The sequence below is a fragment of the Lingula anatina genome, chromosome 1, assembly GCF_051362555.1.
Source record: "Lingula anatina isolate TDL-2025a chromosome 1, LinAna3.0, whole genome shotgun sequence".
Classification (NCBI taxonomy): domain Eukaryota; kingdom Metazoa; phylum Brachiopoda; class Lingulata; order Lingulida; family Lingulidae; genus Lingula; species Lingula anatina.
In genome coordinates, this window is record NC_141767.1 from 41412037 (window position 1) to 41427588 (window position 15552).

At 35.2% G+C, this 15552-nt stretch overlaps 2 protein-coding genes across 4 annotated transcripts in view; one reads left to right on the forward strand and one right to left on the reverse strand.

The window, feature by feature from the left end:
- Nucleotides 1-2161, reverse strand: part of LOC106175637 (putative RNA-binding protein 19) — a 24911-nt gene extending 22750 nt beyond the window's left edge. For all 3 annotated transcript variants that reach the window (XR_015334394.1, XM_087012338.1, XM_087012337.1), the window contains exons 1-5: nt 1997-2161; nt 1587-1769; nt 1172-1312; nt 852-911; nt 84-285 (exon numbers count right to left, since the gene is read on the reverse strand). Coding sequence is in view for 2 of the 3 variants with exons in the window: in XM_087012338.1 (XP_086868464.1) it covers nt 84-285; nt 852-911; nt 1172-1312; nt 1587-1769; nt 1997-2032 (622 nt within the window). In the remaining variant the exon portion in view is untranslated. The remainder of the gene's footprint in view (nt 1-83; nt 286-851; nt 912-1171; nt 1313-1586; nt 1770-1996) is intronic.
- Nucleotides 2131-14447, forward strand: LOC106175639 (ubiquitin-protein ligase E3B). Its single transcript, XM_087012335.1, has 31 exons — nt 2131-2229; nt 2525-2642; nt 2744-2793; nt 3173-3243; nt 3552-3616; nt 3833-3889; nt 4065-4169; nt 4425-4524; nt 4710-4788; nt 5055-5144; nt 5274-5379; nt 5602-5722; nt 5875-5909; nt 6130-6159; nt 6379-6491; nt 6690-6844; nt 7062-7217; nt 9917-10091; nt 10337-10455; nt 10665-10779; nt 10997-11096; nt 11239-11358; nt 11526-11603; nt 11795-11893; nt 12107-12214; nt 12508-12645; nt 12856-12980; nt 13115-13297; nt 13490-13601; nt 13728-13820; nt 13928-14447. Exons 1-31 carry the CDS (start codon nt 2132-2134, stop codon nt 14117-14119), a joined length of 3306 nt encoding a protein of 1101 aa, XP_086868461.1. The 5' UTR covers nt 2131; the 3' UTR covers nt 14120-14447.
- The last annotated feature ends 1105 nt before the right edge of the window (nt 14448-15552 follow it).

Consider the following 15552-nt stretch of genomic DNA (forward strand, 5'->3'; position numbering starts at 1 on the left):
CAGTATTCACTATGGACATTTTATGTTCGATAAGCAAAAAACAAATTTTTTCTATTTCAGTGAATGATTATGGTATATCCCACCTTTTATATCTTCAGTCTCTTCGTCTTCAGCATCACTCTCCTCACTACTTCCCTTCTTTTCCTGTTCCTCATCGCTTGCTTCAGCTGCATGCTGCCTTGAGATATTGTCATTCAGGTTCACAGTATCATTGCCCCATGTGGACTTTGTGCTTCTGTTTTTGTGTATATCTAGGAATTCTTGGAATTCGGGATCATCTTTCAACTGAAATCCAAGATAGCATTATGCCAATAATTGTCGGCTTTGTCTATTTTTAGAGATGCAATCTACCATGTTAATAACAAATGTGATAAGGTACTTATTAACTATTAATATATTAATTGTCCTTGAATATTGTCAACAGTTCATCTGTTTGTAATATTACAGTCAATTACCAATAAAAAAAATATGTCCAGCATCTGTATGAGGCTACAACAAGTTGATCCGCGGACTAACAGATCCAAGGCTAAATATGGCTCACTCACTTAAACGCAACACCGACTAATCTCCTGATGGCCTTCATGCCTCCACCTGCGCTACTGCTGCAATTAAACCTCAGAGCCAAGATTTAATTCATTTAATGGCACGTGTGGAGGTGGGGAGACCATCAGGGTATTAAGCGACACTGCTTTTAAGTGAGGTCAGCCATATTTAGTCAGCGGATCAGTTAGTTTGTGGATCATCTGTTCTGAGTGCTCTCTTATTCTACATAGTTTCTGTGAGTGTTCGAACTAAATATGGGTACATGAAAATAACACAATTAAAGGTAATTTCATAGCAGTAATACTTACATCACCCAGTAAACTTTGTATCTTTTCCTCTCTCTTTTTCTTTTTCATCTCCTTAGCTTTCTGTAAAATATGAGGTAAATTCTATACCAGCACTAACTTCACACAATAGAACATCATAATAGATTAGTGATTTCATTTTCCTCATGAAAAAAATACATTTTGTGAGTAACAGAATGGTTTCAGTTGATACAAACAAATTGTGATAAACTGATAATCAAATCAAATACACACACTTCACTAGATAAATATCAAAATGCTTGATCTCATATTTGCAAACATGACAATCAGTCTACATTTCATTTTTCTATATTGTGTCTCACCTTTTTAGAATCTTTAATACTTTTCTTTTCATCTTGATCCTGCAGTTTGCTGTTTTTCTTCTGGTATGAAGAGCTGTCCTTGGAGTATTTACTCCATGCTCTGGGTTTGTTTGCATCACCAAAGTCATGTGCAACTTCAACCTTTTTGATAACAAAATAGAAAATAAATTTTATATACTTAAGTACTGTGGTAATATATAATATTGAAGGCCATTTCACAGATTAATTAGATATTATTTCTGATTACTTTAATTTCAAAAATTAGACAGAATTTACTGAATTTATCTTTTGTCAAACACTGTAAACAAATTTCATACAAATGCGCTTTTTAAATTGTAATATCCACCGGAAAATTCATTTATATACAAGTTATAAACTAAAGCTAAAGTACATTTACAAAAACTGCATATCATACCACAATCTTGGAGGTATTAACAAACGTGTTATTGTGACGCTTCAGTGCAGTAGCCGCTTCTTCTGCAGTCTTGTATCCCACAAACGCAAACCTTCTGAAGACTCCGTCTTTAGTATATTTCATAGAAAGGTCAGTGATGTGGCCCTTGTGACTGAACAACTCCCTCAACCGCTCCTCCTTAATCTTAAAGAGAACGCAAGGAAATAACCAATATAGCGATAAACGTTGAACATCTAGTGTGATGATGGCAACTAAAGGAGAGTGCAAGCAAGGTTGGTTATTTATTAGAAAGTTTATTCATGTTTACGTTCAAAATAAATTGTTTCAAAAAATGAAATCCCAAGTGCTTCTTTAAATCTTAGTGTTTTCTAGTTGGTTTCATTCATAAATCGTGTTTATCATGTACTTACATCCTTAGGGAGACCCTTCACAATCAACCTAGACATAATTATCACATCAAGTCTGTACCATCACATCGATGCTGGACCATGTGTACCGGAAATGTGTTTGTGTTCAATACTCCGCACGTAAGAGAATTCCTGACTATGATTGGTGCGTTCTATCGAAGCAACAAAAAAGACGTCAACTCAACTCGACCGTGTTTATGTTTTCCTCCTGCTAGACGCACTAAGCCGCTGGTAAAGGTATGTTTGCAACACTTTTGATGCACAGCAAATGAACATCAATAATGTTTCTTAGGTGGTGTAAGCCTCAAATTAGATGACAACTGCGCTTATTCTCCCTGACTAGGGCCCAGGATATAACTGTTTCAGAGACACCTTTCTCATCCCCCTCTCTACCCTTAAGACAAGGGTAGGAAGGGGGAGGGGGTTGCGTTTATGGGAAGGTTTTTTTACTTTCACTCACCCCATGTTCAAGTACTTTTCAATTAGGTAGTATTATATATTTTTATTTTTGTGTATTTTTTTTATTTTTAGGACTATGTTTACCAAGGCCGACAGTGCTAAAAAGACTGCTTTTCTAGAACAAGCCAAGGCAGCCAGGGAAGAGAGGGCACAAGAGAAACAGAGAGAGGAGGCAGCTGTAAAAATACAGGTAAAATATCACAAAGCATGAGGCATACATCACGTAAAATGTTGTATGAAAAACAATTTTTTAGTAAAATATCTATAAAAATTAATCTGTCCCTGTTTCAGGCAACAGCAAGAGGCTTTATTTCAAGAAGAAGACTCAGAAATGAGATATGGTCAGTAAAGCAAAATGTTGTCATGTTTGTTACATTATCACCTAAAGTTCACCACATGGTCAGTGCTAATGTGCACAGATTGATACGCTGTCACATCACATATACAGACCAATAATCCAACTTGAAAAGAAGAAACAAAAATACATCTAGATTATTGCACGGTGCCTTAGTTTTTTTTTTTGACTCAATCAACACACTAAGACAATTAATACAGCAATTTACCTATTATACTATCAAAATTATGTTGGTGCAAAGAGCTTCAGAAGCAAGCCATTTTAATTGAACAATACTTGGAAAAAATATGTTGTTTATTAACTTTTATAGTTTTAGTCAAGCATGTGGTGCAGCTAGAATTACAAAAAAAAAATTTTTTTTGCAGGCGAGAAGTGGATGTCCTCCTAGAGATTCCCACTTCTGCTGAAGAGGAATACAAACCATCCTTGAAACCAGGTAACTTGCCAACAATGCTGAAACTAAGACACTAAGAAATAGCACTGGAAAATTCATGTATCAATGTGGTCTTGTACATTATAAAGTGATCATTGATAAAGTTTTAAAAAAGAGTTTATTGATAAGATGAAAGTTTGTAACACAATCTTAAACTATACAGATATGTGTATATCTTCCTTGATGTATGGCTGTGGTAAATTGATTATTATTTATAATACACTTTGATTTTTTTTTTTGCTTTATTATAATTAGTTAGTATTTATTTCCCTTTTTCATTACCAATTGGTTTTACTTTTATCTACCTTCAGCTTTGGTGACCTTTGCAGTTGTGAAGAGATTTCTGTTTTTGTTGAATGAAGACAAAGATGCAGAGGTGATCACTATGCTGTTTTTTAAGTGGATCATGTTACTAAAAAGTAGCACCATTGTTTCATTTAAAGATAGAGGTGACCTCTCTTAAGCACCTAGAAGATATAAATTAAAAAATGGTGTAAATATATATTTCACTATATCAGTAAAAGTGAATTGGAAAGCATATGGAATAAAGTCTAAAGACTTACCTGAACCATATTTGATTTTATTTCCCCAGAAATTCCAGTACTTGTGCAAGTACATCCTGTTTACCATGTCTTCAGACCAGGTTAAGGTAGGGAAGATGTTGGGTTTATCATCATTTACTTTTTATTTAAAAACAACTGACAGAAATTCAAAATGTTTACCCTATAGTGTAATCGATACTTGGCAACAACCTGTTTCCTTACAGGTCAGAAAGAGTTTATCTTTTCCTCATACTAGAATGGGAGTTTGCCATTTTTTTGCAGTTCTCCTATGTGTCTGTTGCACTCTCTAAGAGCCATGTGGTAGCATGGATCCAGCAGTTGAAAGAAGTGTTGTGGCACTGTTGTAGATATCTCAAAGTGCTTAAGGTAGGATGACAGTAGTGCTCTGCATGGCTGTGTGTGTTACCCTGTGAATATGAATGCTCTGTTTTGTGATAGTTCTGGTGCCTAGTTCAAAGTAAGACAAACCTGAGCCAGGGTGATCACATCAACTGAATGTCCAAGTAAAAGCAGTTATCTTTATCATTGTTACTTACTAAGTATAATGTGTGTGTGTGCGCGTGCGTGTATGTGTGTGTTTTGACCATTAAGACTTACATTTATTGATAAATTTAATTTCAGCCTGAGTCTGTGTCTGGTATCAAAGCAATCACAGTATACCTTCACATGTTGCTCACATTCACCAGTACTACAACCTGGAAGATTTTACAAGGGAAAGCAGGTAACTGTATTAATATAATAATGGAATATAGTGACTTTGTAATAGTACAATTATAAATGAGAGCCATGTAACTGATAGCAAATGTAATAGTTCACTACAGATTTAATTTTAATCAAAAGTTTAGTAGGAAATTTTATATAATGCTTTGTTGTGTATATATTATAAATCAATATTTTGTTTTTCAGGGGAGGCGTTAAAACCAGGTATGTCTCAGCTGTGCAACAATGTGATGGGACATCTTAACTCTAGAGGATTGTATCCTGTCTTTCAGGTAAGGAAACACTCAACACTCACCTAGGTCTGATATATCATATAAAATTGATGGGATAGACATATATGGTATTTATACACGTCAGCTAAAAAGGTTGAGTTGGGATCCCCACTTGCTGCAGGTGGCTGTCTTTATCTTCCTCACAGACTGAGTGTTTGAAGTTTTTGCCTCCTGAATACCAACATTAATTGTGACATATTCTGATCCTTATAATTTCAGTAATTATAATTGAATTTTTTTAATTTAGTTATATTTATACCTTTCAGAGTTTGCTGATCAAAGGTCTAGCCAGATCAAAGCCCAGTTTTACCAAAGGCACACTTTCAGCAGTGATAACAGTGGCTGTGAGGTTTGTAAAAATTTCCTAATATCTTAAACTACATGCTTACTACCAATATATATGCATCTGGATGGCGATAGTAGTGTTCAGGTTATTTTGATTTCCATTAATAAAAAGAGACATTTTTTTCTGTTTCAGGCCACTTATTGCTGCCAACTTCTCAGACAGTTTGTTAACAGTATTCCTCTTGCATATCCTATCTGTCCCCGCTGTAGTGTACCATACTTCACATCTGGCTCAAGAGGTAATATTATCCCAGGCACTAAGTCAATAGGTTAGACTTGTAGTGAGATGTATGATGTTACAGGCTGTCTTGAAGAGAGCTGTCTGCAATTTGTAAAGAATAAATGAATAAATAATGTAATAAGCCATTGTGGTTTTATGATTTATTATAATTTGTCACTGTTTGTTGGCATCATCATCATCACCATGTGCCCTGCAACATAACACTGGTTTTTCTCTGCAGTGTCTTTCAGTGTTGGTAACACACAGGATGTTCAAGAGAAGCTTGGACCTACTCTGCAATGAGCAGAGCACGAGGATAATCTTTAATTCATTGGAAGGAAATTATGCCTTGTGTTTGCTGGGTAAGAATCTTTCTGTGTCTTTTATTTCATTTGTGTGTATAACTTGTTTTAATGTTTTATTGATTTGCTGATTCAGTTTATATACTGTATATGTTTTATGATTTGATTAATCGATTAGAAAAATTGCAACTAATGGTCATTATATTTTGCAGCCAACCTCATTCAACTGGCAGATGCAGAAATTGAGGTGAGAGGGTCTTTGAATTATACAGACCTTAATATTTTTCAGGGAATTCTCAGCTTGCATTTTATGGATTGATTTATTCTGTAATACTCTTTGAAATGAATTTTTATATAATGTTTATTTGCACTTAAAATAGTTGGATTATACAATATTTTCTTAAAACTAATACAATTTTTTAATGCATAAAATAAAATGAGGTAACAATTAATTCTTTTTTGTACAGGGACTGGTGGAAAGTACACCAAATTTCTTGGTAAGTTAAAAGAACTTTTGCTTCAGAAATGAAATAAATGTAATGTCATATAATGTTTTTAGACTTGTTTGACAAAAACTATATTATTAGCCCATGCTTATGGAAAATAAATCAAACAGATACAATTGGACTGAGAAAGTTCAAACTTGTCAATGTGAGATTGTGCAAAATGAGCGTAATATGATAATTATATAACTTGCTACAAATTCCATATTGTAGAATGTGGTTAACAAGTTATTGGAGTGCTGTGAGCGTTATGTTCAGAGTAAGAAGTCCAACCTAACACACTGGCACCCTGTGCTGGGCTGGTTTTCACAGAAGACAGACCAGAGGCAAGTATAATAAAACACCAAAATCTATGAATTTAGAAAAAAAGTTTAATAATTACATTTTTTGTATTAAGACCTGTGGTAAAAATATGTAAAGTGTAGAGCCAGTCCATAAAATAAAAAGGTAATATTAAGAAAAAAAAAGAAAGGAAAAATTATTAAAGTAAACTTATTGATTCTCATTGCCTGTGTTTACTCTAGTCTTCATGAAGCCATGCCATATGTAACCAAACAGCTCCAGCTGCTGTGGAGCCCCAAGATAGTGAAGATCCTTTTATCTGACCTGCTGGCCCACAACCAGTGCAAGGCCAGGGAGGAACAGCAGACAGCAGCAAGACAGCAGGCAAAGAGCACAAGTAAATATAATTTGGATCAGTTGTACTTCCTTGTTTCTGATTGAGACCAATTTTCTGTTTCATACAAATCTGAGTGAAACCATAAGCAAATATAGTCTTTATCAAGAAGAAGATATTTATGCAAGGTTGAGTATAATAATCATATTTTGTCTTAATTTAATATCTAGTATGTTGACTGTTATCATTATATTTGTGCGTTTGGCTTTCCTTATTTCAGATATCATTAAGAAAGCTTTGGAGAAAGCATCCACAAAGAGTAGCAGTGTGCGTATAAAGCTGAATAGTCCAGTGGCTTTGTCAACTTGTGCTGCCTGTGGAATGTACCAGACAGCTCTCAGGACTCTCACACAGCTGAGACTAGATATACTGGCAGGTAAGTGGCATGTACCAGACAGCTCTCAGGACTCTCACACATCTGAGACTAGATATACTGGCAGGTAAGTGGCATGTACCAGACGGCTCTCAGGACTCTCACATAGTTGAGACTGGATATACTGGCAGGTAATTGTACCACCAGCGCAGGTAATTGTACCACCAGCTTTGCACATGGTTTTAGTCCCAACCCGTATGTTCCGCCGGCTCCTGCGGCTCCGCCGGCTCCGCCGGCTCCTGCGGCTCCTGCGGCTCCGCCGCCAAGTCACCGTTACCGCTTCTCCTCCTAGACGGTAAGGGTCTCCATACCCATCTCTTGGATTTAGGTCACCTATAATCTCAACTCGTTCCACGTAAAATTTGGGCTTTGTCGGTATTGGGGTCTAGGTGTGGCGCTCATTGCAATGCACCCTTGTCCAAAAATGGCAAAATTAAATGCTAATTATCTCCCCTACAGAAGGAATTATGGGAAAATTTTCTACAGACAGCTTTCCAAAAGTCATATGTGTAGATTTCAAATATGCCCTTGGATTTGACCTTTGACCTTTATTTCAAGGTCAAACGGGCCAAAATTTTCAAAAAAACAAAATTTTTGCCAAAAAAAAAATTTTTTGCGCTCTTATTCAGACACCACACAGACTTAACTAATAATATTAATGGAAAGTGTTACCCTTCGGGTCATCTTTCATCTCCGTGAATTTGGGGTCAATCGGTGCATTTTCACGGGAGTAGCGGCCATAAGATATCAAAACTGAAAACTGTCTCTAATTCGGGAACCGTTAATGCTAGACACCCATTCTTTTTTGCATTATGTAGAGCATGTAAAGCCCAACACTGGAGGTGGTCTCCATTTTTTTGTATTCCATACGGTTTTCGAGTTACGCTTTATCAAAAAGTACATATTGGTGGTGAAAGCAAAATGTGCAGGCTTGGCAAAGCAGACAACTTGTGGTCAAAAATGACATTATTTCATCAAATATGAACATCTGGAACTTCAGAGCACCTCCCATTTCAAGAATTTTGACCAAAATGACCTTTTCTTTATTTTAATTAATTTTTTTCTGTAGGAAATTTATGGCACACTATGGTAACTCCAATATTATACCATTTAGTCCCTTATATCTCCAAAACTGGCAGAGATAGGTCCATAGTTTCTATTGAACTTGAATAGGAAGTCATATACTGGCAATCTAAACGTGACCTTAAAATTGACCTTTGACCTACTTTTCACCATGAACTGAACTTTGCAAATTTTGCTTCCCTTTTATCTCCAAAACTGGCAGAGATAGGTCCATAGTTACTATTGAAGTTGAATAGGAAGTCATATACTGGCAATCTACATGTGACCTTAAAATTGACCTTTGACCTACTTTTCACCATGAACTGAACTTTGCATATTTTGCTTCCCCTTTATCTCCAAAACTGACAGAGATAGGTCCATAGTTTCTATTGAACTTGAATAGGAAGTCATATACTGGCAATCTAAACGTGACCTTAAAATTGACCTTTGACCTACTTTTCACCATGAACTGAACTTTGCAAATTTTGCTTCCCTTTTATCTCCAAAACTGGCAGAGATAGGTCCATAGTTACTATTGAAGTTGAATAGGAAGTCATATACTGGCAATCTACATGTGACCTTAAAATTGACCTTTGACCTACTTTTCACCATGAACTGAACTTTGCATATTTTGCTTCCCCTTTATCTCCAAAACTGACAGAGATAGGTTCATAGTTACTATTGAACTTGAATAGGAAGTTATATACTGGCAATCTAAGTGTGACCTTGAAATTGACCTTTGACCTACTTTTCACCATGAACTGAACTTTGCAAATTTTGCTTCCCTTTTATCTCCAAAACTGACAGAGATAGGTCCATAGTCTCTATTGAAGTTGAATAGGAAGTCATATACTGGCAATCTACATGTGACCTTAAAATTGACCTTTGACCTACTTTTCACCATGAACTGAACTTTGCATATTTTGCTTCCCCTTTATCTCCAAAACTGACAGAGATAGGTTCATAGTTACTATTGAACTTGAATAGGAAGTTATATACTGGCAATCTAAGTGTGACCTTGAAATTGACCTTTGACCTACTTATTATCATGAACTGAACTCTGCTAATTTCTTTCTCTTTTAACTCCAAACCTGGCAGAGATAGGCCCATAGTTACTATTGAAGTTGAATAGGAAGTCTGGCAATTTACTGTGACCTTGGAATTGACCTTTGACCTACCTTATGATGAACTTAACTTTGATTGTACCATTTTTTTAGTTATATATATATTTTTTGCATATTTTGAAAATTCTCTTTGATTGCATTTTTACAGCTTGTCAAGCACAAGACTGGTGGCTGTCTTCCTTTTTTTGTGTATGTGGGGGTCTATACGAATGTGCTTGCTCCAGCTGGTGGTACAATATTCGGAGGCGGTATCGCCTCTCTGATCCTCTAGTTACATTTTGAGACCTTCACCACTCAGACTGGATAACACTGTTAGTTAATGGATATGGCATCCTGGAAAAAAAACAGAAAAGATCTTCAGGAGGCAAATAAAAACTAGTTACCAGAAGAGCTTTTTATGAACTGAATTTTGAGGCTGCTGTTTAATCAAATAAGTGATAGCTACTGCCAAGTTGTGGTATACATGAAACAATGCAATTTAACACAATAAAATGATTTGCTTATTTATTCTTTCAGGACTGAGCTACCAAGATCTGTTCCTTCCAAACCTTTGGTCTTTCTTCTGTGATTTTGGTCCCAACTGTGGCCTGAATGCCTTCATTGAGCTGTTGACTTCATCTCCAAACAACACACACCATCCGGTGTTCCAGATGCTGACTCTTTTCTGTGATGCTGCTAGTCATCTCATTGTGTAAGTGCTGGCTTCAATTATCAGACAGATAACTATAGAAAAATCTTTGCACCTGTTAATTGCACTTCTAATTGTTTAGTTTATGTGCTGTTTTTTCCAATGTGTATAAATGTGACTTGTTTTATTTTTATTTTTTTTTTTTTTATTTTTTTTTTTTTGTAATACAGAAGTTCAAAATGATTCAGCATAAGTGACACCCTACAATATGTTCTCATAATACTGGTGCCTTAAATTTAAACTTTCAGAATACTTGATGATGTGGAACTGTATGAGCAGCAAAAACCTTTCAAATTAGAAAATGTAGTTGCCATGACATCATTTCTTAACCAATTCATCTTCAAGCTTGTGTGGAACAATCTTATTGGTCAGTATAGTCAATTTCTGTAATATGCCATATTGGAGTGATTGTACTTCATTAGATTTTTGCAAATTTAAGTTTTCGTTCAAAGTTTTAAAAAGTTTAATCATTATCAAAATAAAGGTTCATTTCTCAATATTCATTTACTAGATGTTTTACATATTTTGTAAATGGATCATAAATCTATAAATGTAATTTTCTTTTACTGATTTCAGATGTGACAACTGCTGCTAGCAACCCACTATTTTCCTCTCCACACACTCTACTCATGTTACTATATGAGAGAGACTGCAGGAGACCCTTCACCCCAGATAAACACTGGCTAATTAGGTCTATATCTAAGAATAGATTGTACCCAAATAGTATTATGAGTATTCATTGAAGGGAACTTCATTTCAAATTATTATATCGAAGGAAATAAAATGTAATTAGGATATAATTATATTATATTCTATTTTTAAATTGTAATTGGCAGTTTTTATATCATTGCATTATCTGTATTGTATGTTATATTAATAATGCATATAATATGTTTGTAACACTATAGGGACATCAAGCCAAGTACATTCCTTCAGGAACTTGACCGAGGCAGAAAAACTGCGCAGTTTTTGTTGCAGAAAACGCCACATATCATACCACATAAGGAGGTAAGAAAATCCTATATGACCAGTCACAAAAAGGGTTAGAAAATGCCATTTTACAAGTGAGAAAATACCCCATCATACCACACCATCATATTTATGTACATTTTACTTACTTGTATTTTTTAATGTTGGTTTTATTTTTCAGAGAGTTATATTATTTAGAAAAAATGTGCAAAAAGAAAAAGAAGTGTTGGGCCTTACAGAGTCTGTGTGTGCATCCCCCACTTCTACTCTAGTCACTGTGCATAGGGCAAGGATCATTGAGGTAAGAATGTGTTTATTTAACTTTGATATATTTTGGAAATTGGTACATATTGGTTGATGTAAAAATGACGAAGAGACTCAAAGTGATGATTTATCAATAAGGTGACTTTGGTATGGAGAAAACACCCAAAAAAATCAGTCAATGGCATGAGTTGTTTGTCTTGTTAGGATGGATACAGACAGCTGTCTCTGGTGCCACCAGGTGCTTTGAAGGGAATCATCAGAGTGAGGTTCATAAATGCACAGGTCAGTTAACATGCTTCTCTATGCCTTAATAAAGATTTTCACTCAATAATTGGTTGAATGAACATTTTAAGTCAATAGCTTTTATGTAATGATGCAAAATGTTATCAAAATGTAGTAAAGATGACATATAGTCCTGTTTACCATTCTATGACCTGGCTGTATGCTGTCACTGTAAATATGCTTGTTTTCAGGGTTTGGACGAAGCTGGCATAGATCAAGATGGAGTGTTCAAAGAATTCCTTGAGGAGACAATATCAAGAGTGTTTGATCCTTCACTTAATTTGTTCAAGGTAGTAGATGCAAAACTGTTTCTATTCTTCAGTGATATGAGAGACTAATCGTACTATATGTGTGAGGAAAAAACATATTTGTTCAGTATGTTGTTGTGAAAAACTGGTATTGATCAAATGATATGCATGGTACTTGGATAAAATAGTAATGAAAAATTACAGAATAATTCTATAATCTGAAGCAAAGCCAATAATATCTGGGATCTATTTCAGGTGACAAGTGATCAGAAGTTGTACCCTTCTCCTACTTCAGCAATACAGGACAATCATTTGACACTGTTTGAGTTTGTGGGAAGGATGCTTGGGAAAGCTGTTTATGAGGTATGGTATTCAGTGTAGCATCATTGTTTTACTTATACTCTAATAAGTGTATGTAAAACTTTTATGTTGAATGGCCCCAAATGGGCTCAAACAACAAAACCAAAGCCTGTGCATGATGAATGCAGTGCTGTTACTTAATTTATTTGAAAGTTAAATGAATTGTGAGAGGCCTTCTCTCTCCAAACGGTAAATTTTGGTGTCCCTAAGGACACCTGACACATTACTATTTACATTTCCTTGGATATTAGTGAGGGACTGTCACAGTTAAAACAGTGCCACATCTCTACTTACAGGGTATTGTGGTGGATGTGCCCTTTGCACCATTTTTCCTGACTCAGATCTTGGGCAGAACCTACAGCAGTACATATAGCTTTATGGATGAGCTGCCATCTTTAGACCCAGAGCTCTATAAGAACCTCACTTATATTAAGGTATTCAAACAAGATTAATGTCTTTAAATTTGCCTGCTTCACCTGAGTTTAGATCACTTTGTGATATATTAACATTAATTTGTGTTTATTTCAAAATTCAGCTCTAACTACATCTGTTAGTCTAAGATTAAGAGTAGTTTAATCAGATAAGATTTAATTAATAGAGACAAACTATTATTAATTTTGATAGCAAATCCTCTCAATTTCCAGCATTATGAAGGTGATGTTTGTGACATCGAATTGACATTTTCCTCTAGTGAAGACTATCTAGGCCAGCTAGTCACACATGAGCTGGTACCAGGAGGGAAAGCCATATCTGTGACAAATGAGAACAAGTAAGTATGAGAACGGTTGTCGTAACTTGGTGGGTGTAATATTGAGTTAAGTGGACAATAGTTTAATGTGACATTATCTTGTGGCAATTAAAGCAGGAAAGTAGGATGTATTTCGTGCCATTTTTTTTCCTCAGGATCAGCTATGTCCACCACATGGCTCATTTCCGCATGCATGTCCAGATCAAGGAACAGACAGCAGCCTTTATCCGTGGCTTCAAGTCTATAGTGAACCCAGACTGGCTGCTCATGTTCTCAGCACCTGAACTGCAGAAACTTATATCTGGGGACAACACAGATATGGACATTGAAGACCTAAAGTGAGCATTTATATATTACCTGGTGTTACTCAAAATGAAAAGAGTAGTAATAAGTGTGGTGTGATATGTAGTTTTTATATTTAAAATGACCTACTGATTTAATTAGATATAGCAAAACACTGTATCTGAGTATGCAGTTAGAATGCATGCAGTGTACATAAAACATTTTAAAATGCTGTATATTTGCTGCAGAGCCCACACTCAGTACTATGGTGGTTTTCATAGTAGTCATAAGGTGGTGAACTGGCTGTGGGACATCCTAGTGAAAGATTTCACCAGAGAAGAAAGAAGTCTGTTTCTTAAGGTGGGTTAAAATCTCAACATTTTAAACAACAGTTGGCTTCAATAACACTGGGAAAATTTTATTTCCGTATGTAAATATTTTTGTTATTTCACAGAATTTTTTTATTTGCAATCTTCTTTCTTTCAGTTTGTGACCAGTTGCTCCAAGCCCCCATTGCTAGGTTTTGCCCACCTGGAGCCCCCATTTTCAATACGATGTGTGGAAGTCAGTGATGACCAGGTAATACTATGTAAACTATAAACTGTCATCTTAACATATCACTGATTATATTTATAAATTTTTTTAAGAAAATTGGATTTATTTTAATTGTATCTTCTTTTTCCCAGGATACTGGAGACACAGTGGGCAGCGTTTTGAAAGGCTTCTTCAATATTCGCAAGAAAGATCCTGTTGGGAGACTGCCGACTTCATCCACATGTTTTAACCTTCTCAAGTTGCCAAACTATCAAAAGAAAAGTACGCTAAGGGAAAAACTGAGATATGCCATCACAAGCAATACTGGCTTTGAACTGTCGTGACACAAGCTGGAAATTTTCCTAGGGTTGATTATTGGATTCCTGAAGGCAGGAATAATTAACGTTTTTCAGAGCTCATTGAAGGAAGTGTTTTATAGAAAGCATGGCTTTATCAGGTCACAATATGTACATATGTATTATATAATTAAAAATAACTCACACCAAATGATTAAGTACGATTAAGATACTCTGTTCAAAACTATCATTCCTGAAGTACCTCTTCATTTGGCATTAAGCAGGCAAGGTCAACTAAGAGATGAAAAAAAACAATTTTCCTTGAAAAAAATGTTATTAAAAAGCTTGACTCAGAATAGACTAAGATTGCATTCACGAGTTGAGCCATGGCTTTACAAATCCTGGAACTAAATATGGCAGATGCACATGAAAGAAAAACCGCCTACTCTTTTAATAGTCTCTCCGCCTCTCACACGCCTCCCTATGTGTCGTCCCAATGGAGCCGAGAATTAATGACTGTACCCCCGCAAATCTAAGGGGACTCTAAAACCTTTGGTAGACCAAGTTTTCAACCCATAAACCCTGTATCTTTTGTTCTATTTGGTATAAGTTTTTTAAAAGAAGATATTGGCTTCGTATACTATTGCCGTTCATATCCAATAACAAATCTGAAATGTCTGTTAGCTTTAAGGACTTGAATACAGATTTTAATCATTACTAGGAAGTTTTGAAACCAGAAGTCCCACTTTTTAGTTCCTGAACATTTCTTTGCAAAGATGACAACTTTACTATGTCTAAAAGTTGTCATTACTTATGTATAGTACAGGGTTCATACAGATGATTTGAAATGAAATTCAAGGACTTTTCAAGGACTTTCCAGGGTCATATATTCAAAATTCAAGGACTAATTTACACTGAAACTGTTAGTTATATATTCAATTTTCATGAAACAATACATTAAGTAAAATTGTGGTATTTCATATTGTTAAATAACATTTTAACAAAACAATTCACATCTTGAAACATTTTATTGATACACACTATACTTTGTCAATATTTCACGTAATTCATATAGTCCGTACCACCCTATGTATTCATTTGTTTTTTTTATATATATTTTTCATCTGAATTATTTTGTTTTCCAATTCTTTTTCTTTTTCTTTTAAAGTTTCTTTTTTTCTGAGGCAGATCTCCTGAGGCTGTTTGACTTAGAAATCATTGACAGGCTGCTGCACGTCTCAGCCTTCTGTGCATATTTGTAACTCTCCGTATGAGATCTTTATTTCACAATTAAAACATTGTGAATGACTTATGGAAACATAATATATTCTGTTTTACCACAATAATGGCAGTTATAGCTATTATTCTGATATCTAAGCTTGTCTTTAGACCACGTGACCTCCATTGATGGCTATACTCTGTTAAAATCTCTTAAGATATTTTAAACAAAAAACCAAACTTTTTAGAAAAAAACCAGGGGC